At 40.5% G+C, this 27482-nt stretch overlaps 1 protein-coding gene across 2 annotated transcripts in view; it reads left to right on the top strand.

Moving 5' to 3' along the window:
• EPHA6 (EPH receptor A6) overlaps positions 1-27482 on the top strand; it is a 264534-nt gene that overhangs the window by 225356 nt on the left and 11696 nt on the right. For both annotated transcript variants that reach the window (XM_042460426.1, XM_042460427.1), the window contains one exon: positions 21909-22058. In XM_042460426.1, the coding sequence (XP_042316360.1) occupies positions 21909-22058 (150 nt within the window). The remainder of the gene's footprint in view (positions 1-21908; positions 22059-27482) is intronic.

Below are 27482 nucleotides of genomic sequence, written 5' to 3' on the forward strand. Positions count from 1 at the left end.
TTTGTCCCAAAAAACTGGGAAAGTCTCGGTTTTAAAGCCTGTAAAAATATCCCAGCCAGTTGCAGCTGCATTTCCCAGTTTCCAATGATGCCAGGGCAGCTGAGTGGAGCTACAGAGTCCAGCCCCATCCAGCGATGTATTGGGGGAGCAATTGCTGCCGCTCCTGGTGGCTTCTTCCCAAGGAGCCCTAGGAAAGGAAGCAGCTATGATTGGGGGAGCGGCTGCAAGGGGCAGACTTCCAGATCCTCCCCATTAGCCAGAAGGAGCTTTTCAGCAGCCTCCGCTGGGCCTGCTGCCATTCCCGCTACCGAATCATTGCTGGCGTGGCAGCGGCACAGCAGCAGAGAGGCCAGGAGTTTTGTTTAAGCCTTTGAGAGCAGCAGCAGAGGTCAGCAATGCACTGCAAAATGAGGGACATTCCAGAAAAAGGTGGGTATTCCAAAAATAAAAGTTAAAATCATTAAGATTGTATCCACACTGCAGAAATAATCCAGTTAGACACCACTTTAATTGTCATGACTCAAAGCTATGGAATTGTGGGGAATGTAGTTTGTTTTGGCACCAGAGCAGAGCTCTGGCAATTGAGCCATGGAAATTAAAGTGGTGTCAAACCAGATAATTTCTGCAATAAAGATGCAGCCTTAGTGGGCAGCTTTTATTTTGGAATGTTCTCCATTTTGTGTTGCCTTGTCCTCCTTTCCTTTGCAATATAAATAATATAAATATACATTTATTTCATATAGTTTATTTATAGTAATATGATATACACTGGATTTTATTATGCACTCAACCACATTTTTCTGATGAATTTATCTTAGTTTAAATGCCTTGTTGGCTTGCAAAATACTTGTAAAACTCTGAGCAAGAAAAAGGCTTTAAATTGTACTTCACTAGCCACCAACCTTTGACTGAATCTTTGTTGCTGTTGTGTGCCTTCAAGTTGTTTCCAACTTATATACAGCCTAAAGTGAACCTATCATGGGGTTTTCTTGTCAAGATTTGTTTGCCATTGCCTTCCTCTGAGGCTGAGAGAATGTGAGTTGCCCAAAGTCACTCAGTGGGTTTCCATGACCAAGTAAGAATCCCATTCTTTCCCAGCTCAAGCATTAATGTCCTGTTTACTGCAGAGTTTCTTTTTGTTTGGATATTACCCTGATTTTACCCAGATACTCATGGGTTTGCATCATGCCCTGCCTCAAAATATGCTGAGTTTCCCTCTCTCCCACCTTTCTTGTGCCCTTCTTCTTTCCCCTCCCATTGATCTCATGTCACATCTACTTTCATGCAACATTTCAAAAACTGTTTTTCACCAATTTCCACTGAGGCGTTTTTAATTGTTCAGGAATTACAATGAAAGTGCTAAACTGCTTTAGCAGTATTATAATAGTTAAGATCATTTTGTTTTAGATTAGACCATTTTGTTTTAGTGATAACATTCCTCTTTCCCTCACTTGATTTCTGCTGAATCTGTGTTTTGGAAACAATAGCTGTGTTTACTTGGTGACCATCTTTGTTGGGTCTAAGACAGCATAAACACACAGCAAGTACAGTGGGCCCTTGGCATCCACTCGGGTTCCAGGACTCTCCATGGATACCAGCATCCATGGATGCTCAAGACCCAGTACATATAATGGAATAGTAAAATGGTGTATCTTATATAAAATGGCAAAATCAAGATTTATTATTTGGAATTTATATATTTTTGGAATATTTTCAAGCTATGGTTAATTGAATAAAGCATCGATAAAGAATCTGTAGAAATGGAGGGCCAACTGTAACCAATAATTTCATTTTGGAAAGTACTGGGTTAATTTAAACTGACCTGGAAAATGGGAGTATATATATATTTGGGGGGGGGGGGGGAGCCAGGAGCTCCCAGGAAATATTTCAAGGGGAGGGAATGTTAGCACTAAAACAAAATGATCTAATGCTTAACTATTATAATACTGCTAAAGCAGTTTAGCACTTTCATTGTAATTCCTGAACAATTAAAAAAGCCTCAGTGGAAACTGGTGAAAATCAGTGTCTGAAATGTTGCATGAAGGTAGATGTGACATGTGATCACATGGATCTCCAAAATAAACTTAGTCTTTACAGGAACAAAACCTGGGACTCCCAGAGACTTTTTTTCCCCATCTGGAGGTGCCAGCTAGATAGAAGACAAGGAGGAAAAGCAGGGCTGGGGGCATAAAAGCCTTTATATACAAAGGAGCTTTGCTATCAGAAGCTTTGTTACTGGCGTATGTCTGTACATTTATTTAAAGAGAAAATCAAAGCCATTTGCAAACCTCTGGGCAAAGGAAACATTTACTTACAGAAAACATGCAAAAACTCATTTCAAAGTAGTGAGGAAGAAATGGAATGAAAAGTGACAAAAGTGCAGGTCTTAGAATGCCCTAAGAAGAAATGAATGAAGATATGTAGAGGTTGTGAAGAATAATTAGTAAAGCACACTGAAGATTAAAAGTGTTGTGGGCTTTAATGGGAGATAATTAATTCTGTACTTTAAGGAGTTTCCATAAACTGTTGTTTGGTAATTAGTTATAAAAAGATAGACTGTAGAAGCAATTTCATCACAAATGTTTTTGGTCTGTACAGGGGGGGAAATCAGTATTCTCTTTAAGGTTTCATTTAATTGCAGAGACATTTTGAGAACAATACAAAAACAAGCTCTTATTTTTTATGACTTAGGTCTTCTTACGCTACATTTGGCAAGAAAAACCATGAATCTTGAGAATATAAATTCAAGCTATAGCTTTTTTTTAACACTCCATTGACTACAGATTCAGTGTCCACATTTCATGTGCTTATAGTTAGCTAAAACGATCTTCTGTTTCAGAAAAGTACCCAGAAATATTGCATCTTGTTAAAAGCCTTGAATGATTCATGATATAAGAGGTCTTCAAAAGTGCAGGACTTTAAAGTTGTCATTTTATTTTTCTTTCCAGTGCTATGTTTGTTTACATTGACCTCCATTTAAGATTCACTAAAGCAACTAGGATGGTGGCCAAGGTGCGCTTTTCAATCATTTTTATACTAAGACAGTCTCTGAATACTTAAAAGACAAGGGGCGACTCAGGTAACTTCCACATGAGGTATACACAGAACAAATCAAGCCTGAACAGTCCCTAGAAGTCAAGATGACCAAACTGAGACTGTTATACTTTGGCCATATCATATGCTACTGGAAAAGACAATAATGCTTACTAATGTAAAAGGCATTAGGAAAAGAGGATAACCACATTCCAGATTGATAGACTCTATCAAGGAAGCCAAAGCCCTGAATCTGTAAGACCTGAGCAGGGTTGATGATAATAGGGTGAGTTGGAGGTCTCTAATTTATTTGTTGTTGTTAGCTGCCATTAAGTCGACTTTGACTTATGATGATCCCATGAATGAGAGATATCCAACTCAAACTATCATCATCAGCTACAGCAGTACTCATAGTTGTCCTCTCCTGTATCCCAGTTGAGTGCCATCCAACCTGGAAGTTTCATCTTTTGGCACTCTTGTTTCATTTTGGATTGTTTCATCACAGGTTTTTTGTTGTCAGACATTTTCAAAAGGAAGTTTATCAGTACGTCCCTCTGTGAAGTACTAACAAGCATTAGCTATGGTGCCACTGCTGTTGTCTCTGAGAGGTCCTCTGCCAGTGTCATACACACACACACTACTGCTGCTGGCATATTTAGTCTGGCCCCTTAGCAAAAGCTTGTCTGACAGCACTGCTGGTACAATCGTGCAATCCCACCATTACAGAAAGGTAGTGCCATTGGTAGGACACATATACTACTGGCCCATAATTATAATTCAAAAGCCTGCTTGAATAAAACATCTTCATATACTGGCAGAAAGAGATGTCATCCCTTGAACTGGTCTCAACAAGCCAACCAAGAAGAAGGCCACTGCCTAGAAGAGAAAGCCATGTAGGTATAATCTAATTCCTTCATCCATGCGAACATTGGATGGGAAGAGAAGTGTGGTCACTGACGGTACACAACTTTCTTTTCACCCCTGTTCTGATAATGCTCTTTTAGTTGAGGCTATGGAGTTTGTTTCACTGTGTTCTTTTGTTTGTCTGGTTACAAAATTTATACCCTGCCCTTTGCCTAAAAGAGTAGCTAACAACCAAAATTTAAAAATACAAATATGTACCAAAAATCACAATAAAATGCAAAAAGCAAAGCAATCTTACAAGCCATTTCCTGGCAGCAGGTTTCAAATGTAAAGCAATCCAAAATTCTGGCAAAATAACATTTTTATGTATGCTTTCAGTCTAAAGGTAAAAGAGCCAACTGAGCTTCTAATCAAAGAATACCCCACAGCCTGGGCACTACTGCTGAAATGTCTGTGTCTCAAAAACCCACCAGTCAAATGGCATATGGATCATGAACTCTAATTATGATATTAAAGGTGGGTAGCAATATGTAAGAGAAGCTAGCCTTTCAGATAACCTGGTTACCAAACCAGTTAGAACTGTTGTGGCAAATCATTACCCGCCTTGAATCCCATTGTGGGAGAAAGGCAGGATATATATCGTTTTAATAAATACTAATAAATAAAATATAATTCAGAATGGTTCCTATGAAACACCCACAGAAAGATCAAGATGCTGTTGCTGTTTACAGTGACTGCTTATTTCTGCCTCACTAGAAAGACATCTTACAACCAGAAAATCAAAACTCATGAAGGTTTAGCTCTGACCTCTTCAAAGTAGATTTCATCACCCCAAATCACAATTACCATTTATTTTATAACATCACTCACACAGATGCATAGATGTTGAAAGAATATATGATGTACCTTGCCTAATATAGCACATGCTGTGCTGCTGAGTTCAAAAGCAGAGATACCGACAGAAGACCAAGCAGCTTAGGGTCTATTGTTCACTTGATGAATGGAAACACTAAGCAGCTTTGAGATCTCAGAGAAGTTGACATCTTGAATATGAGGAAGGATATGGTTTTCCTCTCAGAATTCATACAGAGTCCTCCCTAATTCTGGAAGAGTAATACTCATCCTCTCAGAGGAGCTATAATGTATATTATTTTATTCCAAGAGCAGGACGTAAATATATTACAAAGATCAACAGACATGCAGGACAATTGATTGGATGGCAAACTTTAATATATGTTCTGTCTTCTAAACCACTAAGGTAATTGCCTTGGCTTATTGAGGGGAAGAGATTTCATGAGCTGCATATTCATATTGATGAAGAAAACTGGGATAGTCCAGTCAAATAATGATGGTTGGGCTTGACAAACTCCTGCTTAGACATAAATATAGGCAAGTCAGAGTTGTCAGCTTCAGTTCCCAGGGAGTAATAAAGTTTCCCCTGATTCTTCCAGACTGGTTGAACATTTTTTATTGCTGCTTACTTATTATTATCTTACTAGCAATAAAAGTCTTACCCTAAACCTAATAAAGGTATAAAACATTTTAAACAAATCCTCGGCCTATATATCACACCTTCTAAAAATCTCCCTTACTTTTCATATACAGTATTTAGTCAACATATTCTACTCTTTCTTCAAGTAATCCAGAGTTTTCTCATCAGCATAGCCACAGTCAATTTATCAATTTCTGCAAATTCGTGCAGTTTTAACGACCAATCATGAACGGATTATTGTTTCTTTCCACATTTGGGCATAGATCATTGTGGCAGCAACTGGCACTTATTTTAGCATTCTTCCACAGGTCTTCTTCAATTGTTCCAGTGTTCTATAGTTTCCCTCTACCTGAACATCAAGTTTTGAATATATATATTTGAAGGTGGACAGCTGAAACAAAATAAGGATTCTTGGTGTATCATCCATTATTATTATTATTATTATTATTATTATTATAGTTTATTTCTAAAGCGCTGAAGATGTACACAGTGCTGTACATACAAATGATCAAATCAATAAAAATAAAACCTGCCAATGGCATACAATCTAAAAATATGTATAATACAATAGGTAATAATATAAAATAGAATTGGTTAAAATACGCAAGCAAGCAACAATTAAAAACATCAACATCAACAACAATCTCCCTTTCTGAGCTAGCCAGGGAAATCTCAGGGTTGTTGAGGGACTCCTCTTGGCTTTTGGTGCTGACAAATTTCAGTGTTCATGCTAAGGCTGCCTTGTTGAGAATGACTCAGGACTTCATGGCTGTCCCAAATCATGTCAGGTTCCACTCATTTTGCTGGCCCCACTTTGGGCCTTTATTTTTGTGCTGGTTGAAATGATAATGATCTAGGAATGGAGAAAAAATATATTGGCCCTGTACAGATGGGCCCTTTGCAGCATCATGGCAACATACTAGGGTTGCCTCGGGGCGGCGCATGCACACACCCCGCAACCCTAGCACGTTGCCATGATGCCATAGCTGTGTGGCACCGTCCAGACGGCGTGCACAGCTATAATGTCACTGCTGCGTAGCGTTCAGATGGAGCCGCATGGCAATGATGTGCTCGCACGTGCTGCCAGCTGTTTACGGCGGTGCAAAAAGATCCATTTTAGTCTGGCTTTAAGTCCTTTTATGAGATAGAGACAGCTTTGGTCACCTTGGTAGATGACCTATGCTGGGGGAGTTGGTTTACAGGAGCACTCAGCAGCTTCCAGTACCAACAAATATGATATCCTTTGGGGCTGCCTTACTGGGACAAGACTTCCTTCAGTGGATAATATCGGCTCCATTCCTACCTGGAGGAATGAACTCATAAGGCAGTCTTGTTTGACCTTTGGGTTACACAGAGTTATATTTTGTCCCCCATCCTGTTAATGTCTAGATAAAACTGTTTGGGATTTGGTAGCATCACTGCTGATTATGCTCAACTCCATCTCTCCTTTCCATCCTAATCAAGGACGTTGTTCTAAATTTGTGCCTGTTGATGGATTCAGTAATGGACTGAATGAGAGAAAACAAACTGCAGCTTAATCCAAGCAAGACAGAGTGCTTCTGGTCAGTCACAAGACAGATCAGGGAACACAGACTGAATTTATATTGGATGGTGTTACGCTCCCTCTGAAAACACAGACTCAGTTTTTGTGTACTGGTGGACTGAGCCTTGGACCTGGATGCTCAAGTTTTGATTGTGGCTAGGAGTACATTTGCCAGCTATGCCCATTCGTTGGGGTAACTGGTTGTCTACAGTGACACGTGGATTACTGTGCATATGAAGAGTGTCCAGAAACTTCAAGTGGTTCTAGGAACTGCAGCCAGATTGTTAGTAGGAGCCAATTAAGGGAACATATGACTCTTTTAGTATAACAGCTCCACTGGCTGTCAGCCTATCTTTGAACACAATTCAAGGTAACGGTTATGAGCTATAAAGCTCAGGCCAAATGAAGAACTGTAACTTCCCAAACAAGCCTGCCCAAAGTCTTAAAATCTTAAGGGGAGGCTGAGTCCCTCCTTATTATTCTTCCACTATCAAGTGAAGACTTTTCTTTTCCAGCAGGCATTTGGAAACTAATTTTTTTAATTTGGTTTTAGTGCTGTACTGTTTTCAATTTGTGCGTTTATTCTCTGCTTTTAAATTAATGTTTTAATGTTTATATTTAATGCTATAAACAGTTTAATATTGTTTTTTCTGGGTTTTTCAGGCTATGTGGCCATGTTCTAGAAGAGTTTATTGCCAACGTTTTGCCAGCATCTGTGTTTAATATTGCTTTAATCTTAACATTTTGCATGTTTTAGCTATATGTGGTTTTACTTTTACAATTAAAAACAACAAAATGGCTGGATTGTTTCATTCTTCACAGCAGTAAAATATTCTTTTGATCTAGTGAAAAGGAAGAAGAAGCTTTGCAATCCCATGCATCTCACTCAATATTAATCAGTCTTTTCATACTTGATTATAGAATTGCCTTTTCTAGTCAACTATATTTTATTTTAATCTACCTGAGGCCTGACAGCACAGTCTACAAATCACCAATTTTTCTTATCAGACAGCCAAATTTTAGGTTCTGTCTTTGTGAGAAAAGGTAAAGATTCCTTCTTAGTAAAGAACATCTATACATTCTCTTTGGTTTACTTTTCTTCATTAGCTGCACAAGTTTGTATGCCACATGCAGGCATCACAGAAGTAGGACTCTTATTCATGTAGATGATAACATGCTGGCATTCAAAAAAATGTTGTTCAATGCCTTTTTAATGCAGCTATTGAATAGCAGGGATTATTGAAGTAAAAAGAAACTGAGAACATATGCTTATTTTATAGAACACAGAAGGAGCTCCCCGCAGAAATCGCACTTGGACTATTAGGCAAAATGTCCATATAATGCCATCACTGACAATTGCTAGTACCCCAGGACAACAGTCAAACCAATTTGGATGTAATTTAGCCAGATGGATGCATTTTATTTACATGAGGCTTGAATGCCAGGAGCAATGTTCCTTATTAAAATCCATTAGGATAGGTTTCTCCCTATGAACCTGTGCCTCAAATGAAATGCTTATGCTAATCTAGTTTACTGTTCAATTAACATACAGAGATAAGAGAGAAAAACCCATTCCTGATAAGTTTTGGGCTATTTTGAACTACTGGTGTGGGGAAAAAAAATCCCTTTTCTAGATCTTTAGTAGGAAGTATTCTCTTTTTTAAAGAAAATAAAACCTAGCACAAGTTTGTTCATATCTGATATACAGTTCTTCCTCTGAATTAACAAGGGTATCATTCTGGGGACACACATACACCTGAAGATATTAAAAAGTGCAGATCCTCAAGTCCCATAATTGCCAATGAACATTTGATGTGTATGTGACTGCATTTGTGCAGCCACATGCATGAGCCACCATTGAAAATAATAGAACAAGGCCATCCATGGATGCTCCAATCCTCTGATGGCTAGCCCACCAGTACAGAGGTCTGACTGTATATATTATTTATTATAAATAAATACTACTTTAGAATATTTTGTTAATGCTGGAGAATCAGATTTTTTAAATTCTTAGCTGATTTAACACTTCAGGATTCTATTGGCTTGACTTAATTGCTTTTATTGCTCCTCCTTTTAATTATTGTTGCTAGTTACATTGTAAAGTTTGGAAACTGAAAAGTAGTATATACTGTATATATACTTTTATAAAGTACATTAGTAAACAATTTCACTACTGGGTGAGAATTATGTATATATTTACAACTGTAAACTGGGCCTACTTACTTGTTGAAGTACCAGTTGCCTATTTAACACTATGATTTATTTTCGAGTTGACAAGTATCAAATTGCACTGTAAGTCTCTTCCAGTTCTATGATATCTAGGATTTTGGCAGAATGCTAAAGTGACTTGATTTTGATTTTGATTTTGACTAGCTCACATCCACTGTGTTGAAATAATCTGTTCTATAACTGAGAGCAAGGAAATGTTCTTTTCTGATTTTGTATCAGATTCTAATTCCAAGACTTCAATCTTTTATTGATATCAAAGAAATAAAAATATTCTATTCAACTGATTGTTGCAGACAATTTCAGTTCCTACACAGTAAAAATCAGAATTGTATCTTTAGGATACTTGGAAGTTATTGTTGTCAACATTATTTGACAGCATTACCCCAAAGTCATCTTAGAAACATGTGCTTTACAATGCTTTCTGAATACCAGAAAAAGACATCTTTGGGGAGACCAGAACTTGACCACGCTGATTGGGAATTCTTGGTACTATAATCCAGACTACTTAATAACAGCATTTTCAGATTCTCCATGCTCTGTACAGCAATGGCAAACAAATAAGGTATTAAGTAAACACCTTAGTTGATAATTTAACATATATGGAAGGGGCCAGCTTCACTGATATGGGACTCAGAAGTTAAATCCAAAGCCTTGAATTGGGCCCAAAAGTGCAGCCATTTTACTTTTCTTCACCTGTTCTCAAAAGGGAATGTTTTGGCACTGAAACATCTTCCTAGACATTTGAAAAGGCAATCTCATTTAAAATGTATAGCAGTAATCACTAAGAGAGTGAATGAATGTCTCCACATAATATATAACTGACAAAAGGCAGCAACCGTAACCTAGATTGTGCCAAAGCTGCCTCCCAAAGCACCCCAAAGTTTTAAAAGTACTTCAATACATTACTATTGACCATTTCTATTATTGACCATTATTGACTTCTGTCTGGATTCGTCTTCAATTTGCAGACATCTGTGTAGAATTGATACTGCTGCTCTTTATTCATGAAACTTAGAGCTAGATGTCTTTAGCCAATCAACATCCCATTTTAAAGTCTAGGTGACTTTGTTTAGCAGTATCATGTTGATACTAAACAATATTGGAACAACGTTTCTTCCTTATTCCAAATATATAATTTCTTATCAGCTGCAACAAAATTTCCTTCATAGTGTCATAGGAATGTGAGAAGCTACTGTATATTAAGTAATACTACTTGTCCATCTAATCCAGGGATTTTTGATGGTCTCAGTCAGTATCTTTCTCATCTAGTAACCTTTTAACTAGGGATGCCAGAGACTGAATCTGGGAATTTATGCATACATGTGGTTTACCTGTGAGCATCTTCCTGTGATCAAGAGTCAGATGACAAGAGTCAGATTGCTTTAGAGCAGTGGTCCGCAAACTTTTTTGGGCTACTGCACCTTTTCCTCTTGGGTGACAATATGCCCCGTGCCCCCCCCCCCCACTGACTGAGCAGTGACCGAGAAGCCTCTTGCTTGTGCCAGCTTTGCAGCAAAGGCCAGCACAGGTGAAAGCCTTCCTGACCATTGTTTAACTGGCTGCTCATTTACTGCTCCTTTTACACATTGTCATCCAGGGAGCAGCAACTGAGCAGCTGGCTGAGCAGCGACTGAGAAGTCTCTCACCCATGTCAGCCTTGCAGCAAAGGCCAGTATGGACAAAAGGTCTCTTGGTTGCTCATCAGCCAGCTACTCAGTTGCTGCTCCCAGGTTGACCAGGTGCAAGGAAGAAGCTCCTACCCAGAGAGGAGGAACTCCCAAGTTTTCATCAAGGCAGATAAAGGTGCAGCCAGTGGATACGCAGGAGTTTATAGAGGCCACATGTTCTGGACTGGAAACTGGTGTGGACTGGGAAAGTGAGAGATTTTAACTACAGGAGCCACTCCAAGACAAAGGATTGTTTCCAAAAATTGAGCACAGCATTATTATTATTATTTATTGTATTTATACCCCGCTCTTTAGAAATCCTGTCAGAGAGAAAGAAAAGTATTCCCCACATAGCTTCAAGTGTCCACTTTCCCAATTAAAAAAAAATGATTTCTTATGCTACCTCTTCTCTCCCCCGTCTGATGTAAGAATGTAAGTGCAGCAGTACAACTCCAACCTGCTAGCCAAGTCCCAGCAAAGCTCACAAAGGGTCCTAAATGTGAAAGTTCCTTTTAGCCACCACTTCTCAACTCTCACCATGTGACTCTTTGTTTCAGTCTGTCCCAAAATGGTGCTGCTCTGAGCCACAGACATAATGCCCTGTGCTCAAGTCTCATGAGAGTTTTCCAACTGCCACTATTAGCAAAAGATACTGGTAAGGGAGTGAGCTCATGTGGGCAGGCAAAGAGCAAGAGATACCACCACACAAAATGAGCAGCAAGGCTGTGTGGTGATTTTTTGAGGAAGTTTCATGCAATCCTCATCCCCACCATCATCCTAAAATCCGCCGGTTCCCCTTGTTTTCTTGCACACCAAGGAGGTCCCCCTACTGCCCCCCCCTTTCCCTCACTTTTCCCCCTGGAACTTTCCACTGCCCCTAGTGGGGTGTACCACCACTTTGGGAATCACTGCTTTAGAGGAAAGAGCCTTGCAGCCTTTATTATCTTTATCTTTATTTGAAAATATTCATGTTTAGCCAATATCATGAGGCTATAACATTAGATGAACCTTGGAGAAGGTTTTTTTGTAACAACTCCCAACCCCCCAGTGGCCATGCTGGTTGGGAGATTCTGGGCATTACACTCCAAAAGTATAGTGTATTAGACAAGACATGCCTCTGAAATCCAGCTATCTTTCTGCACACTGAAAGCCCCCAGCTTCTTCCCCAGACTTCTCCTTGCATCTGTTGAGTCAGTCTTTGCATATTCAGCCATCAGGAAGGTATAGTGTCCATGGAAGTCCTACACATTCCAAGGGCTGTATCTTTTGTTTAAAAAAACGGGTTCCATCCAAATAAACTTGTCCCTGATCATGATCGGGTCAAGTTCAGGGGAGGAATTTAGATCAGAGGGAGGGCAGAGGGCGGAACATGCCTCCCCTTCATCGGGTGAAGAGGAGGAGGAAGGAGCCGGAGAAAGGGTGCCAAGGGCAGAATAGGGGCTGAGGAGGAGGAGGAGGAGGAGGAGGAGGAGGAGGAGGAGGAGGAGGAGGAGAGAGCCGGAGAGTTCAGGGGAGGATGGTCAGAGGGAGAGCAGAGAACGGAACATGCCTCCCTCTCACAGGCAGCTTTCTCTCTTTTTTATTTTTTATTTTTATTTTTGACAGACTATGCGAATGATTTTTGCTATAGGATGATACATAGATAGAATGTGTGTGTGCTTGTTTTTCCCTTTCACTTCCTTGCTTCCATCAGGGCACGCCAGTTTGCAAAAAGCTTTTATTATTATAATAATAATAATAATAATTGTGTAGGATTCGAATGCTACATGTGTGTGTGTGCTTGTGCTGTTTCCCTTTCACTTCCTTACTTCTGTCAAGGCACCCTAGTTTGCAAAAGGCTATTATTATTATTATTATTATTATTATTATTATTATTATTATTATTGCATAAGATTCAAATGCTACATATGTGTGTGTGTGTTTGTGCTATTTCCCTTTCACTTCCTTGCTTCTGCCCATTTCAAAGGAGGCTCAGCCTCCTCTCTAGACTTCAGGAGGTATGTCCTCCCTGTCCACCCTGCAGGATCCCTGTTTATTTTATGGGAAGGCAGGATTAATAGAACACATGTACTATAGCAAAATGCACTGTATAAACAGATCCTTTATTGCTGGTTGCAATTTGAAACTAGTGCTATACTCTTTAATTTTGACAGGAAGCGGGAACTCATTTTCTTTTTAAAAAAATAACTACTGTATTGTAACATAATTTCCAAGCTATGAGTGGTAGGCATAAAAGTGCTTCTGATATACTTTTTTATTATGTTCAGATTTGCTACAACCTCTGTTAAATTATCTAGAGGAAGATGTCAGCCTTTGTGTGTCATATTCTTATGTTTAATTATTAATGTATTTTTCTTATTCAGACTTGCAGGTAGGTGAAAGTACCATTTGTGGTAGAGATTATACATATAAAGTAGTATGATAGGCACAGCAAGCCCAAGGTAGTGTGATGAGGTCCACATGGCTTCAGCATGACAAAAGAGGAACCACAAATTAATGATGTATTTAAGTCTTTTACTCTAAATTTCAAGTCAAATCTCAAGTCTCTACCTTCAAGTCTCAAAATGAGTCTCAACTTGTGTATTTCCTTGCAAGATACTTTCAAGCTGAGTCTCAAGTCGAGTCTCAAGGCTGGGAGCCAACTTTAATGGGGGGAAAGGAGGTGGGGTTGGCATTTCAACAACTAGAACATCAAGAAGACATACACAAACTAGGTAAGAAAATTAGAATACCATAGGCAATTTATCAAGGTGGCCCAATGTCCTTTTCCCATGCGAGTTGTATATTTTAATCTTTTATCTGGGGGTCTGGGAAGAACTGCAAAATGTCTTCCATTTTCAAGAGGCTCCACTGAGCCTCTTTCCCTTTTCTCCAGGGCTCTGTGCCATTCAGAGTTGTCTTTCCTAGCACAGCTGCACCTGGACGAAAAGGGAAGGGATGGGATGGGATGGCATGGGAGTGAGCAAGAAAGAACAGGCCAAGTGCCATAGGTGACTAGAAGCTGCTACAATAGAGACATGGGAGGAAGAAAGGTGGTGGGGCAGGCTGAGCTGTTGAGACTGCTTTGGGCAGTGGAGGGGACCCTCCATGTGCCTTGCCCATGCCAGGAGGTGGGTGTACAGGGAGGCAGTGTGGGAAAGAAGGAACAGAATCTGACTTGTTTTTCCCTCAAGTCTACTTTTTCCTGCCATCTAGTCTTCACTTACACTTTACTTACATATAACATCTCTTTATTCTCCATCTTAACACCTAGTGACCCCTCTGCTTGTTTTCCCTGACAAGAAGTTTTGTGTGTGTTTGTGAATTTATATTTGTAAATTTTGTGAATTTATACTTGCATTAGTGTTTTAGCTTTTATTTTGTAGTGTCCTAGATTTTTCTTGGAATTCCTACATTTTGTGGTTTCTTGTCCTCCTGGTCACCCTGGTCTCTCCCCTCAACACATCCAAGGAGCCTTCTAAAATAATTCCTAACAGCAACCCTCATAGCATAGGGCACATTTCTCAGAGGGGAAAAGCAAGCATGTTAAACATAGGCAGGGGTCTAGAGGAACTTCGGTTGATACGCCAGCTGCGACCCTTCCTGGGCCGGAGGGACCTTGAAACAGTGGTACACGCCCTGGTAACCTCTCGTTTGGATTTCTGTAATGCGCTCTACATGGGGCAACCCTTGTACCATACCCGGAAGCTACAGTTGGTTCAAAATATGGCAGCTAGAGTGGCCATTGGATTTTCCAGGGCCACCCATATAACACCGGTATTAAAAGATCTCCATTGGCTGCCCATTCGCTTCCGAGCGCAATACAAGGTGTTGGTTATTACCTATAAAGCCCTAAATGGCTTGGGCCCAGGGTACTTGGAGAACCGCCTCTCCCCATATAATCCGCCCCGCACACTCAGATCGGCTGGGAAGCACCTGTTGACAGTCCCAGATTCTAAATACGCCACAACATCGTGTAGAGCCTATTCATCTCGGCTCCTTTGCTCTGGAACGCGCTTCCCATTGAGCTCCACTCGGCCACCTCCCTTGAGCGGTTCAGGAAGAAATTAAAAACCTTCCTATTCCAAACAGCTTTCCCCTAACTTTCTCCCTTTGTAGCCTCCTTCCTCCCCCTCACCATTATTATCTTTGTTGTAAACATCTTATGCTAGTTGGATATTGCTATTGTGATTTTAATGTATAATTGCTGTTACTGTGTATTGTGTTTTTACTCTGTAACTCTTTATTGTTGTAACCCGCCTTGATCTACGGAAAGGCGGGCTATAAATAAATATTCTATTTATTATTATTTATTTAAGTAGGGTCTTCCTGTACAGCAAACCTAAATTACCACTTCCATCGCATGACCAATATGCAAAAAATAGTGAGATGGAAGCATTGTTCAAAGGGGAAAAAACAGTTTTCCATTCCATAACATTTCTGGATGAAGTTAGGCCAGCATGTCATTTACTAAAAATATATAAATCATGAGTTAAGTCAAGTCAGTGCATCATTTATTGTAGTGTTGAGTCCAAGTTGTGTTACTGAAGCAACTATGTATTTATTTATTTGTTTGTTTCAAGGTTTTATATCCCACCTTTCTCTGACAATGGGATTCAACTTGAATCTGACTTGAGTCCAAGTCAAGTGGGTCAGGTCTATATCATTGCCACAAACGATTTGCTGAAGCTTTAGAAAACTCTCTTTATAAGAGTGTATACTGAAAATTCCCTTACATCCCACTGTCCTAACTATTTTCCTATTGTGGCAGCCCCATGGGTTTTTTCATCCCACTGCTGCTACCAAATTGACAAGAACCACCAAAACTGCTTATTTTCCCCTTTGAAGAATTCACTTTCAGATGGTACCTAGTAGCGTGGTTACTTATTTCAGACCCAGGCAATCTTGTAAGTCATTCCCCTCCAAACTTTAGCGCTCACAGTCCTTAACCTATGGACTTTCACACAATCACACCCTAACTGTCTGAAACCAAAGACCTATATGACTCCAGCTGTCAGCAATGGAATTTTTCTCCTCTTACCAGCCAAAATTTGATTGGCTGTTGCCTACTAACTCCTGATTGGCTGTAGGTAGCTTTTTCCTGATTGGCTGTGGCTAGCCTGGCATAATTCTGCCTGTTCTTCGCACTCAGCAATTATGACATGTCTTTATTCTCTACTTTAAAAATGGTTTTCATGGGGAAAGAAAGGATGTTTAAACTATACCCCATTATGAGTGCATACATTTTCCCACTTCACTGTTCTTATGTCAGTGGATTTCTTTTTCAACAAAACAAAAACCACAGCAAACATTAGAAATGCCTGCTTGTGCTATACTACTCACACACATCGCTTGTTTCATTTTACCCTCCACAAGGTCGGTAGAGAACCCTATAGACAGCTAGACTCCCAGAACCAGAAAAAAGGTTGCACGATCTCTTGTTTATTTCCATCGTTTATCTTTTGCGCAGCATGGCTCATTTCCAGCTCACGGGACCTGTGGGTTTATGCTTTAAAAGTTTCATTCCAGTAGACAGTCCTGCTGAACCAATATGCCACTCTGCCTGAGTTATCTGGCACTTGCTCACTCATTAGGTAAGGGACTTGTGACAGCTCATGGTGGTATCTTGCCTCTCAGCTGCAATCAAGAATAATTCAGGAGGCAGTAGATGAAACCAGGCTACATCATAAGCATCTGAATAGTACCATTACTGCTCTCTTATAACAGAAAAGCAAAATTAGCATTTCCCCAAGCTCATTATAAATTTAAGAAATGAGGTAAAAATTCAGCGTGGTTTCAAGCAGGGAAAAATGCTTGCTCATGTAAAAAAATTCCTCAGCAAGGACAGTGACAGATTTGATAGGTCTGCTGTAGAAATTAGATATTGATAACCATGGATATTTATTCTAATTTGGTGATGGAGCACACTTTATACAATAAGAGTTTAATAAATATTTTTCAATGTAACAGTGTTATCAGAAAGAGATCCCGGCAGGGCTAGAGTTTTTTATTACTTTCATAGAGCACTGGAAATATTATTTTAGCTATGCAGAAGCAAATGTGTCCTTCTATTATTCATGAACAGATATTGCTTAGTCTCAGCCTTTCACTCAGCTCAATGGAAAGTGTAAAAGATTCTTTTGCATAAAAATATACTTTACAAAAGTAATTAAGCAGTGAAATTTCCCATTCCTATGCCTGTAACAGCTTATACAAGAAATGTATCGTCTGTATTAATATTAACAACGTAATTTCCCCTAGCCATTAGGAGTAGCATAAGTGATAGTCTTACGTTGCAATATTTTGCATACTGTATACAGAAGATATGTACCTTTATGGATTTTGTTACCTCTGTTTTGCTGTCTTTTTGTTTTGTTTTGTTTTGTTTTTGTTTTGTCTTAGTATACAAGGAGAATGGTCCAGAACCATTGTGTTCAATAAACTAAATAACAGTCTAGAAACAAACATTATTTTTTAAAAATCAAGTAGGTAGGATTGCTAATTAGGATTCTGAATTGGACTTAAGCACTATTTTAAATAAAGCCAATGAACTACATATCATGAAGGAACATGGAGAGTGAGAAAGAGGAAAGAAAATATGAGATAGGATTTCAAAAGCATAGATGTACGTTACATTTGCCTACTTGCTTGGATATAGACTCATATCATCATAAAGATGAAAGGGACTGTAAGAGCCCATTTATCAGGGCAACTGCAAAGGCATGTAACTTCTGTCTTTTGAATATCTATAATATCTGTAGACTTCCACTTGTCAAGGCTGTCCATTTGCTTGTCCAGGTCTTGGTTATTGTACAGTCAGCCCTTTGTATCCATGGGGGCTCCGTTCTTCATATCCATGTTCTCCCCCCATGAATGCCTAATACTGCCAAATACTCAAGTCCCATTATAGTCAATGGCAGTGTGAGGTGAGCAGAACCACATTGGTGCAGCCACATACAAACACTGCTATTGATTTAAATGAGGTGGAGCCATCTGCAAATGTTCCAATTCACTCATAGTGAGCCTGACAGTAATATCCTCCTGTTAGCCTTACCTTTCTGCTCTCTCATTCCTATGGTTTTAATCCAGAACTGTTCTGTTTGAGTTGTTTTCATATCGCCCTAAATATTCCCATGATTCCATTGGCTCCTCAGAGAATTTCCATTGGCTGCCAGTTCAAACCAAGGCTCATTATGAGCTTTTGGACATGGTATTTAAGGCCCTGCGCTTTAATCTCCCCCAGTATCTGGCAGCTTGGCTAGTATGGTATGTACCATCTAGGAATTTAAGACCTACAGACAAAAGATTATTGGCAGTTCCACCAAGACTTTCAGGACATGGCTCCAAATTTATGGAACAGTCTTCCTTTGCACCTCTGGCTGGAGGAGGAACTTAACCACTTCCATAAAGGGTTGAAGACTTCCTCTTTAATTTAATGGATTAAGGGGCAAAACAGATGACCCCTTTATAATAATAATAACAATAATATTTATTTGTATCCCACCTCTCCCTGTATTGCCTCTGTGAAACCACCTGCTTGACCACATGGCTGGCAGATTTGCGATGGCCTGGCAGCACAGCGTTTATACACTGCATGCCATAGGAGTCATACTTTGTGGCAGAAGAAAAGCTGGCTTTTTGCCAGCTAAAAAAGGAAAGGTTTTCTGCCAATTCTTTTTGGACTGGCAAAAAGCCAGATCAGGGCTGCAGCATGTGCTTGCCACAGCCCCCATTCAGCTTTCTCAGGGGTGGCTTGAAGCTGCCCCTTCAGGGCCACTTGTTTTGGCCAAAAGTTAGTGAATGTACCTAAGACTGCCAAGATGTGTAGTGACTGACAAGGATTCTGTTTTTAGTATATTAGTGTATTGTTTTAGTATTTTTGGTGTTGTGTTTTATTGTTTCACTTTTAATTATGTTCTGCTGTTGGCACAAATGTTCAATCAATCCCCAACACAAGGCTTCTATTCCACATGCTAAACATATACAGCTTTCTAAGCTGTTTCTCATAGGGCTTGTTTTCCAAAATGTACAATCTTGGTCACATTCTGCCAGACACATTCCAGCTTGTCAATTTCATTCCTAAACTGTGATGCTCAAACGGAATATAGAATTGCAGGTGAGCTCTGATTAAAGCATAATGGAGTTCTATTATTGCTTCCCTTAATCTAGGCATAATATTTTTTTTGTTGACCATGGCTCCAAAAAGGTGGGCTAAATGATGTGGATCCCAACCACATTTGGGGCATAGCGTTTAGAGGACGTGGATGCGCCATCAGCATTTGAAGCTCAACATGTCCAAGACAGAGCTTCTTGTCTTTCCTCCTAAGCCCACCCTTCAACACTCCTTTTCTGTCTCTGTGGACAACATTTCTATTCAACCAGTCCAGCAAGCCCGCAGTCTTGGTTTTATCTTTGACTCTTCTCTGTCGTGTATCCCTCAGATCCAGACCACAGCCAAGGCTTGTAGATTCTTTTTGTACAATATTGCCAAAATCCGACCATATCTCTCCGCCTCTACTGCCAAGATCCTGGTCCATGCCCTAGTGATCTCACGACTTGATTACTGTAACGTCCTCCTGGCTGGGCTTCCTCTTTCTCACCTCCGTCCTTTAATCTCTGTCCAGCATTCAGCTGCACGCATTATCACTTCCACCCACCGCTCTGACCACATCTCTCCTGTGTTGGCATCCCTTCACTGGCTCCCCCTCCCTATCCGCATTCAGTATAAGCTCCTGCTGTCGACATTCAAAGCCCTCCATGGACTGGCCCCTCCTTACTTATCAGACCTTCTTTCTCCGCACCTTCCCACCAGGGCCCTCCATTCTGGTAGTCAAGGTCTGCTGTCTCAGCCCAGGATTTCCTCTGCCCCATCCCGGAGTCGCCCCTTTTCACTTGCTGCCCCTCACTCCTGGAACCTTCTTCCCCCACAACCAAGAGCCATCACTTCTTTAACCAGCTTCAAAACGGAGTTGAAAACCATCCTGTTCAGAGAAGCCTTCCCAGGCATTGCATAATTGTTGCTTACTATTTGATGTTCTTTTGGTGCCTGTTTATCAAACCATTTCCTGTATTGCTATGTACTGTATATGCATCATCCTACTTGAGAGTATGTATTTTCCCTGGAAGAAGATTAACCATCCATTATGAAGCCAAGCCCTCCCTCCAGTCCATCTGCCTTGGTCCAGGCCTTGGAGGTAGAGAGGAACTGCTGGACCTCTTACCCTTTCCCGCCACCACTCCCTTCTCCTTCTGTGTCATGTCTTTTTAGATTGTAAGCCCGAGGGCAGGGAACCGTCTAACTAAAAAGATTGCTTGTACAGCGCTGTGTAAATTTACAGCACTTCATAAATAAAGGTTAATAATAATAATAATAATAATAATAATAATAATAATAATAATAATAAGCACAGCTGGAAACCATGGAGACGCAGCACCATCACTGGGCCAAAAAGGGGTGGGAAAAATTCACTCTTTCCTGTGGTCTTGTTGAGGATTGTGGCAACAGCTCAAACCAGGGCTGGGAGTGTGCAGTTGCCACAGCCCCAGTGTGAACAGTGCTGCTGCAGTGCCACTGCCATCCTTTTGACTCATCTGTTTCAGGCCTATGTGTACTATTTAGAATTCCACAAGTTACAGGAAAAGATATTCCATCTCAATATTAGGAGGAACTTCCTGACACAGTGGAACACACTCCTTCCTCGGAGTGTATTGGAGTCTCCTTCCCTGGAGGTCTTTAAGCAGAGGCTGGATGTCCATCTGTCAGGGATGCTTTGATTGAGATTTCCTGCATGGCAGGGGGTTGGACTGGATGGCCCTTGTGGTCTCTTCCAACTCTACAGCACTATGTTTCTATGATTCTATGAAGTTGCTGTTGAATTGGTCAAACCAATAGGTTGTCCCAGTTTAAGAGTTCTTTGGCCCAGCTTTACATTAGGCTTTTTAAAAATTCAATCAATGCAGAACACCCAGCTGTTGTGAAATACAGCAGTATAGGAACCACTGAATAATTTAAGTTATGATTTGTATGTATGAATCCATAAGCAATGTAAATATTTAAGCTTCATACATAAATGTCCCCTTTTGCATTTCATATGCTTTACACTCCACTGAATTAGCATATATCTTGTGTGTATGTGTAACAGAGACAGAAAGACTTTAGCAAATAAGCCATATTTTCCCCTCTTTTACTAAAGATAGCAGAATGATGATGCATCACAGAGTAAGTGTAAAAGTATAAAAAAAGCATGTGTGCAATATTTGTAAGATGGAGAATATAATGTCAATGCTTCGGGTATAAACCTACACAGTATGTATCCATTTAAATAATGCTTTTTTTGTGTGTGTACCATTTTGTTTATAACCTCTCAAGAAAAAAAATTAAAATCTAAATAATGATAAATGTCAATGGTAATACTTTCTACCTCATTCAGTCTGCTTTGGGTGCTTTACCTCTTTAGTTAACACACAATTTGTTATGTTTGTTGAGCTTTCAGATATAGTATAGAAGATGTCATTAGATTTGTCCTGATTAATTACATGAATCTTAAATAATGTGAAATGTGTTAGAGTAGATGACTAAGATAATTTTGAGTCTCAATTATGATACTGTTGTAACAGTGCCATATTTATTACTGAATAAGATGCAGTGGCTTAGTGGTTAAGGCGTTAATTCTAAGGATCGGAAGATTGGAAGGTTGGCAGTTTGAGGCCTGAGTGCTGCATGATGGGGTGAGCTCCTGTCACTAGTCCAGGCTTCTGCCAACCTAGCAGTTCAAAAACATGCAAATGCAAGTATATAAATAGGTACCACTTCAGTGGGAAGATAACAGTGTTTGGTGCAGTCAGGCTGGTGGCACAAGCACCAGAGTAGTCCTCAAACAACACTGGCTCTTCAACTTAGTAACGGAGATGAGCACTGTCCCATACAGTCGGTTACAACTAGACATTTACATCAAGGGACTAGCTTTACCTTTACCTAAGATATTTCTGTTACCAGCTAAATACATACCCCTTTATTTTTGCACATATATTTAGACTAATAAGTAAATAGCAGAATGGCACATCTCACAAACTATATATTATGTTTAAACATATTTTCCAGGGTGGAAAAATTCCTATCCGATGGACAGCTCCTGAAGCTATAGCCTACAGAAAGTTCTCTTCAGCAAGTGATGCATGGAGTTATGGGATTGTGATGTGGGAAGTGATGTCATATGGAGAACGGCCATACTGGGAAATGTCTAACCAGGATGTAAGTATTTCAGATCACTACAGGTAACTATTTGCAGGCCTATTCAACTGAACACACCCTAAATATGGTCTTTAGTGTTGTTAATATGGACCCTGAGGCTTCTTAAGCAATTACAAAATGGAACAGGATGTAAACTAACATTTACATCATCATCACTTCCAATATTATAGCAACATCAGCTACAAGGAATAAATCTAATATAGTCACTGTGGCTATCCAATTCCAATTATTAGACATATTTAAATCTCTAGTTATTATATGTAATTGTGCGAGCATGCACATAATTCTCAAAGGAGAAAGGCAGTCTTTTTGAGGAAATGAAGTGCATGCAGCAAAAATATAAATAAAGCATGACCAATTTAAGTTACATTGATTTGACTAGATTGACTGCAGGTAGGACAAAATTAGCAGCTAGCCCAACCACTTCAGCTTCTTTTTTGAACTCAGTACACCACAACAACAAATGGAAGCAGAGGAATTGCTTTTACCAAGATGAATCTCCCCCCCCCCAAAAAAAAATATGTTTCTTTCTTTAGGACTGTCAGTTTAGGACACTTGTGCTCCCTTGTCTCCAGGACATGTTCCCTCAGCCTGGCACATCCCCAGTGCTTCTAAAAAGCACCAATAGGTTTTCATGATCTCCCATGTGAAAATCATTGCTCTATATGAAAATAATGTGGTCAAAGTGAGTCAATGAGACCCACCAGAAGAGAAAAACATTTCTGAAAGTCCCAGTTTTTGATCCTATATAAACAAGTTTGAAGATCCACAAGATGTTTTCTTCATCCCAAAGTATTTCCTGGGGACTCCCAGCATTACCAAGGACTTTTCAGTCCTATTGCTCAGGTCAATTTAAATTAAATCAGTATTTTCCAAAATGAAAGGTATCTGTACTTGTCTTATTCCAGAACTAGTTAAAATGGCCACTGCCTGTAGATATGGATTAAGCAGAAATCAAGTGAGAGAAAGAGGTATGCTAGCACTAAAACAAATGATGCTAAAGTACTGTCATAATGCTAAAGCACTTCAGCACTTGGACTCCTGAACAATAATTTTACAAGTCACAGTGGAAACTGGTGAAAGTCAATTACTGAAATAATGCATATGATGTCAGGGATGATGGGAGTTGTAGCTCTTCACCTCTGGCTCGAACTCACCACCTGGTTGTGCACCGCGCTGACCAGTTTTGGCCAGTGGTTATAGCTTAGCAGAGTTACAGAGAATAGGCTGAAGACCCCGACAAATTCTCCAAGCCTTCTCACTCTTGCTTCCACAGAAGTCTTCACCTTTCTTCAGGATCCAGCTGGTTCTTGTAGCTTCACCCAAGACACCAGACAACTCAGTAGTCTTATATAAAAGATCTACTTTATTCTACTATATACAGCTCCAAAACTATCCAACACAACAATACACTACTCCTCTCTCCTACTACTACTACCCACTACTACAACCCACAAAATACATTGGGATGTATAGTCATTATTATAGTCAATGCATGGTACCACCCACTGTTGTCTGTTTCCACCCAGTAGGCGTGTACATCATTCTCATTGGTTCTCTTGGTTCATCCTACAATTAATGATTTCATCATCTCAGCCTTGACCACTTAACAATTGTCAGGTGTGTCCAATTATCCACTTTACATTTCTTGTCCTTGGCATTCAGGACTTGTTAATTGTATTACCATTTACACCTGTGTGGTTCTCAATTGGCTTCTGCTGAGTCACCCTGACTCTCACATACATGTTTTATTTCACTTACTGTATATCCCATGTTGCTTTTTTCTTGACAAATGACACCTGATCAATGGTATGGGCAGGAGAAAGAACACATGGGACCAGGGAATAAAGGAAACCTGAGATAATTCAAGAAAGAGTATAGATGCAAACTTGGGAACATGCAGATAAAATCAATCAGAAAGAATGTGAAACTCTTAGTACTTCCAGGGAGACTTTCCCTTCTGGATGAGCCCAGTATTGCAGTGCATAGTTTTCTTACATACACTGCCATCATGTTGCTGACCTGCATCCATGTAAGTGCAATTTATATGTATGTCTCTCCCTTTTTGGATGTGGTGCAGGGGGCTATTCCCTTACCCTTGCTTAGCAATTTGGGTGTTGGAATAGGACTCTAAAGACCGGGGTTCATATTCCTGCTCAACCATGGAAACCCACTGGGTAACCCTGAGGAAGTCACACTCTCTTAGCCTCAAAAAAAGGCAAAGGTAAACTCCCTCTGGGAAAAAAAATTGCCGAGAAAACCCCATGATAGGTTTGCCTTAGGGTCAACATTAGTTGGAAGTTTAAACAGTACAAATTTATAACTATTTGTAAAAGTCAAAATCATAATGCTGGGAATAAAAATTATAGCACACATGCCCCAATAAAATACCCTTTTTAAACAATCAGTTAACAGTTAACAGCCAAAATCCTGTTTAAATTTAAAAAAGGTCTTTGCTTGCTGGGAGAAAGAGAACAGAGAGGGGACCAATCTAGCCTCCTATGCAAAAAGGCTTCACAACCTGTGGCTATCAACAGAGTTCTCTCACATATCCTAACCAAATATACCTTTGATATGCTGGGGAAGGTGAAGGGAAGTGTAAAGAGAGAAAGCCCACATGCCAGATGGATAAACTCAATCAGGGAGGTCACAGGCCTGAGACTGCAGGAACGTAGAGGAGATGTCTCATTCACAAGGTTTCTATGAGTCAAGATCGTCCTGAAAACAGCTAACAACAAATCTCAACAAGGATGTCAGATTACATTTAATGCACCATAACTTGAAAATGCAGAGCCTATCTGCTGTATATTAATATACTGATGAGTTTTTCATACTAATGTTATTACTCTGAGATAAGTACAATACTCTAAAATAGGTTACCTGTCTAGCTGTTACATTATTGTAGTCATTCAAAGCTGTGTTGGTACTGATTTGTGCATAATGACAGACACTAGAGATGTCCATTAATTATGAGTGTTGTGCAGTCTTTCATTCCTTATTGCTTAATTAATAACCATTAGCCAGTGTGGTTGAACTTTGCATGAAAAGTAGAAAGCTTAACAGACTGAGCTGAAAGACAGGTTTAGGACATGATAAAAATCAGTCACTACGTGAAGCAAGTCTACATAAAACTAGATGAAACAGTTCTGTGTGAATGCTCCTTTGACATTTTCTCAAATGACTCACCTCAGGATATTTGCCCACCATCTTCGATACTGGACTGTGTAGATTTTATATGCAAATTCTCTACTTTGGGATTTTTCTGTGGGGAGGCACTCATGGCCACAGGGCCGCAAGATACACTGCTACAGTAAACATCCACACTGAGAGGTAGTATTTATTTAATTAATTAATTAATTAATATCCCACTTTTCTCCTATGTGGGCCCCAAAGCAGCTACTACAGATGCAGTACTTAATACCGGTTGTTCAGGAGGACTACTGCTTTGAAGCCTTGCTGATCAGTATGAGAAACAGAATTCTGGACTGAATGTGGAATATTTGAGCTAGAGTACTTCACATGTTTAAAACTTTGGTCACCTTGTTAGTAGTTCCCTGTTGGTTCTTCTGGACCTCTCAGCAGTAACATTGCTCATGGCAATCTGTTAGGACATTTGGCTGGTATGGGACATCAAGACACTGTGTTGTGGTGTTTCTAGTCATGTTTGGCTGAACATTCTTAGAAAGAGTCTTGAGAAACTATTGTTTGGCCTCTTGGCTTTTGTGATTTCTTGGAGATGTATTTCATAGTCTCCCATATCTTTTAACATCTATCTGAGGCATCTGTAGTTTGAGATTGATTCTCATCAATACATTGATACAACCCAGGAGTAGCATCATGAGGGGATGCAGGTGATACAAGCTGCACCAGGTGACATTCCAGAGGGGTCTGTAACTCGGCAGGGTGGTGCACTCAGAGGGATTGGCACTGTTAGAAGGGCAAGCTAGAAAAGGCACTTTCCAACTCACTCAGCAGCCACCCCAGACCTTAAACAGGCCCTCCGAAGTCCACAGTGCTGCCTCCCCCAGTAGCAGCAGCTGGGGAGGGGGGGCAGTGCCTTCAGGGCTACAGCTGAACTTGACCCTGAAGGTGTTTCCAGGTGTCATGCCCTGCTTGTCCTCTGATTCTAAGGGATCAGATGAAGAGGCTGAGAGCCCGGGGACTATGCCAGAGCTGCCCCAGGAGGTGAGCCTGCAGCCAGCACAGGGACCTAGCTCCCAGCAGCACCAGAGCCACATTCACAACAGCTTCCTCCCCACAGGACAATGCAGACTTGCCAGCATCTACCACCGCAGAGAGATACCAGGAAAAGGAGAGACACAAACAATCTCTGTGATTAAAAATCAGGCTGCTAATAGAAAGCACCTGTGAGATCCAGATCGGCTATAAATATCCCAACACCTCCCTCAGTCCAGAAAGGCTGAGAACTATCCATCTTTCTTGAGAGAAGCCTTGCTGTTGCCTTGTTCCTGGACTGATTGCCTGTTGCCTTGAACTCTGCCTGCATCTTCTGTTTACCCCCTTTGGACTGCTGTATCAGACTGACTGCTGACTCATGACTAGATTAAAGAACCACTGTTTTCTTTGCAATCTTCTTGGAGCCAAGATACTACTCTATTTCCTTGCCTGAGACACTGAAGCTTGGAGCTGGTAGTTTGGCTTGCTTCCCAAGGGCAAAATAGGACACCTGGAGGGAGGGGCTGCAAGGGCCTTCATGGTCCAGCATAACTGCAGCCACAAGGGACCCTGAAAGCCTTTCCAGAGGGGTGGTCACTCTAGAAGCCACAGCACTGCAGCATACCCCCCTCAGTAGCAGTCTGAGTGGGCAGGCAGGTGGCGAAGGAGGAGGTCAAGGCAACTCTTCCCCCCCCCCCTTGCCTCACTAGGTGACACCAACCTAAATGATGCCACTGCAACCCAGCTCTGGATCTTTTTCATTTGACGCAAGGCAGGCTATGGAAATTGTAAACCATAGCCTAGATATTAGATATGTGTGACTAAACCATGGCACTGTCTAGACAAGATGGAGGACCTCTTGGTAATGAGATAGTTATCCCTGGATTGGGTGAACACGTTGCTTTTCGTGAGGTTGCACTCCCTCTGGAAGATGAGACATGCAGTTCGGGAGTGTTCTTGGATCCAGTACTGCTCCGGGATGATCAGGTGATAACAATGGCCAGCCTTGAATGAGATGCCAACTTCATCCTTTCCTGTGCAAGGCAGCCTTGTCCATAGTTGCCCATGCCTCAGTCTGCTCACGTGCAGATTACTGCTGTCTGTGGGTTTGCCCTTGAAAAGTGTTCAGCGATGCAAAATATAGCAGGTAGATTTCTGTCAGGTGTACATTTTATAACATTTAATTAACAGCCTTCTTCAAACTGCTTCACAGGCTCACTCCTTCATTACTGGCCTTTAAGGTAGCAG

The sequence above is a fragment of the Sceloporus undulatus genome, chromosome 3 (genome assembly GCF_019175285.1).
Source record: "Sceloporus undulatus isolate JIND9_A2432 ecotype Alabama chromosome 3, SceUnd_v1.1, whole genome shotgun sequence".
Classification (NCBI taxonomy): Eukaryota; Metazoa; Chordata; class Lepidosauria; order Squamata; family Phrynosomatidae; genus Sceloporus; species Sceloporus undulatus.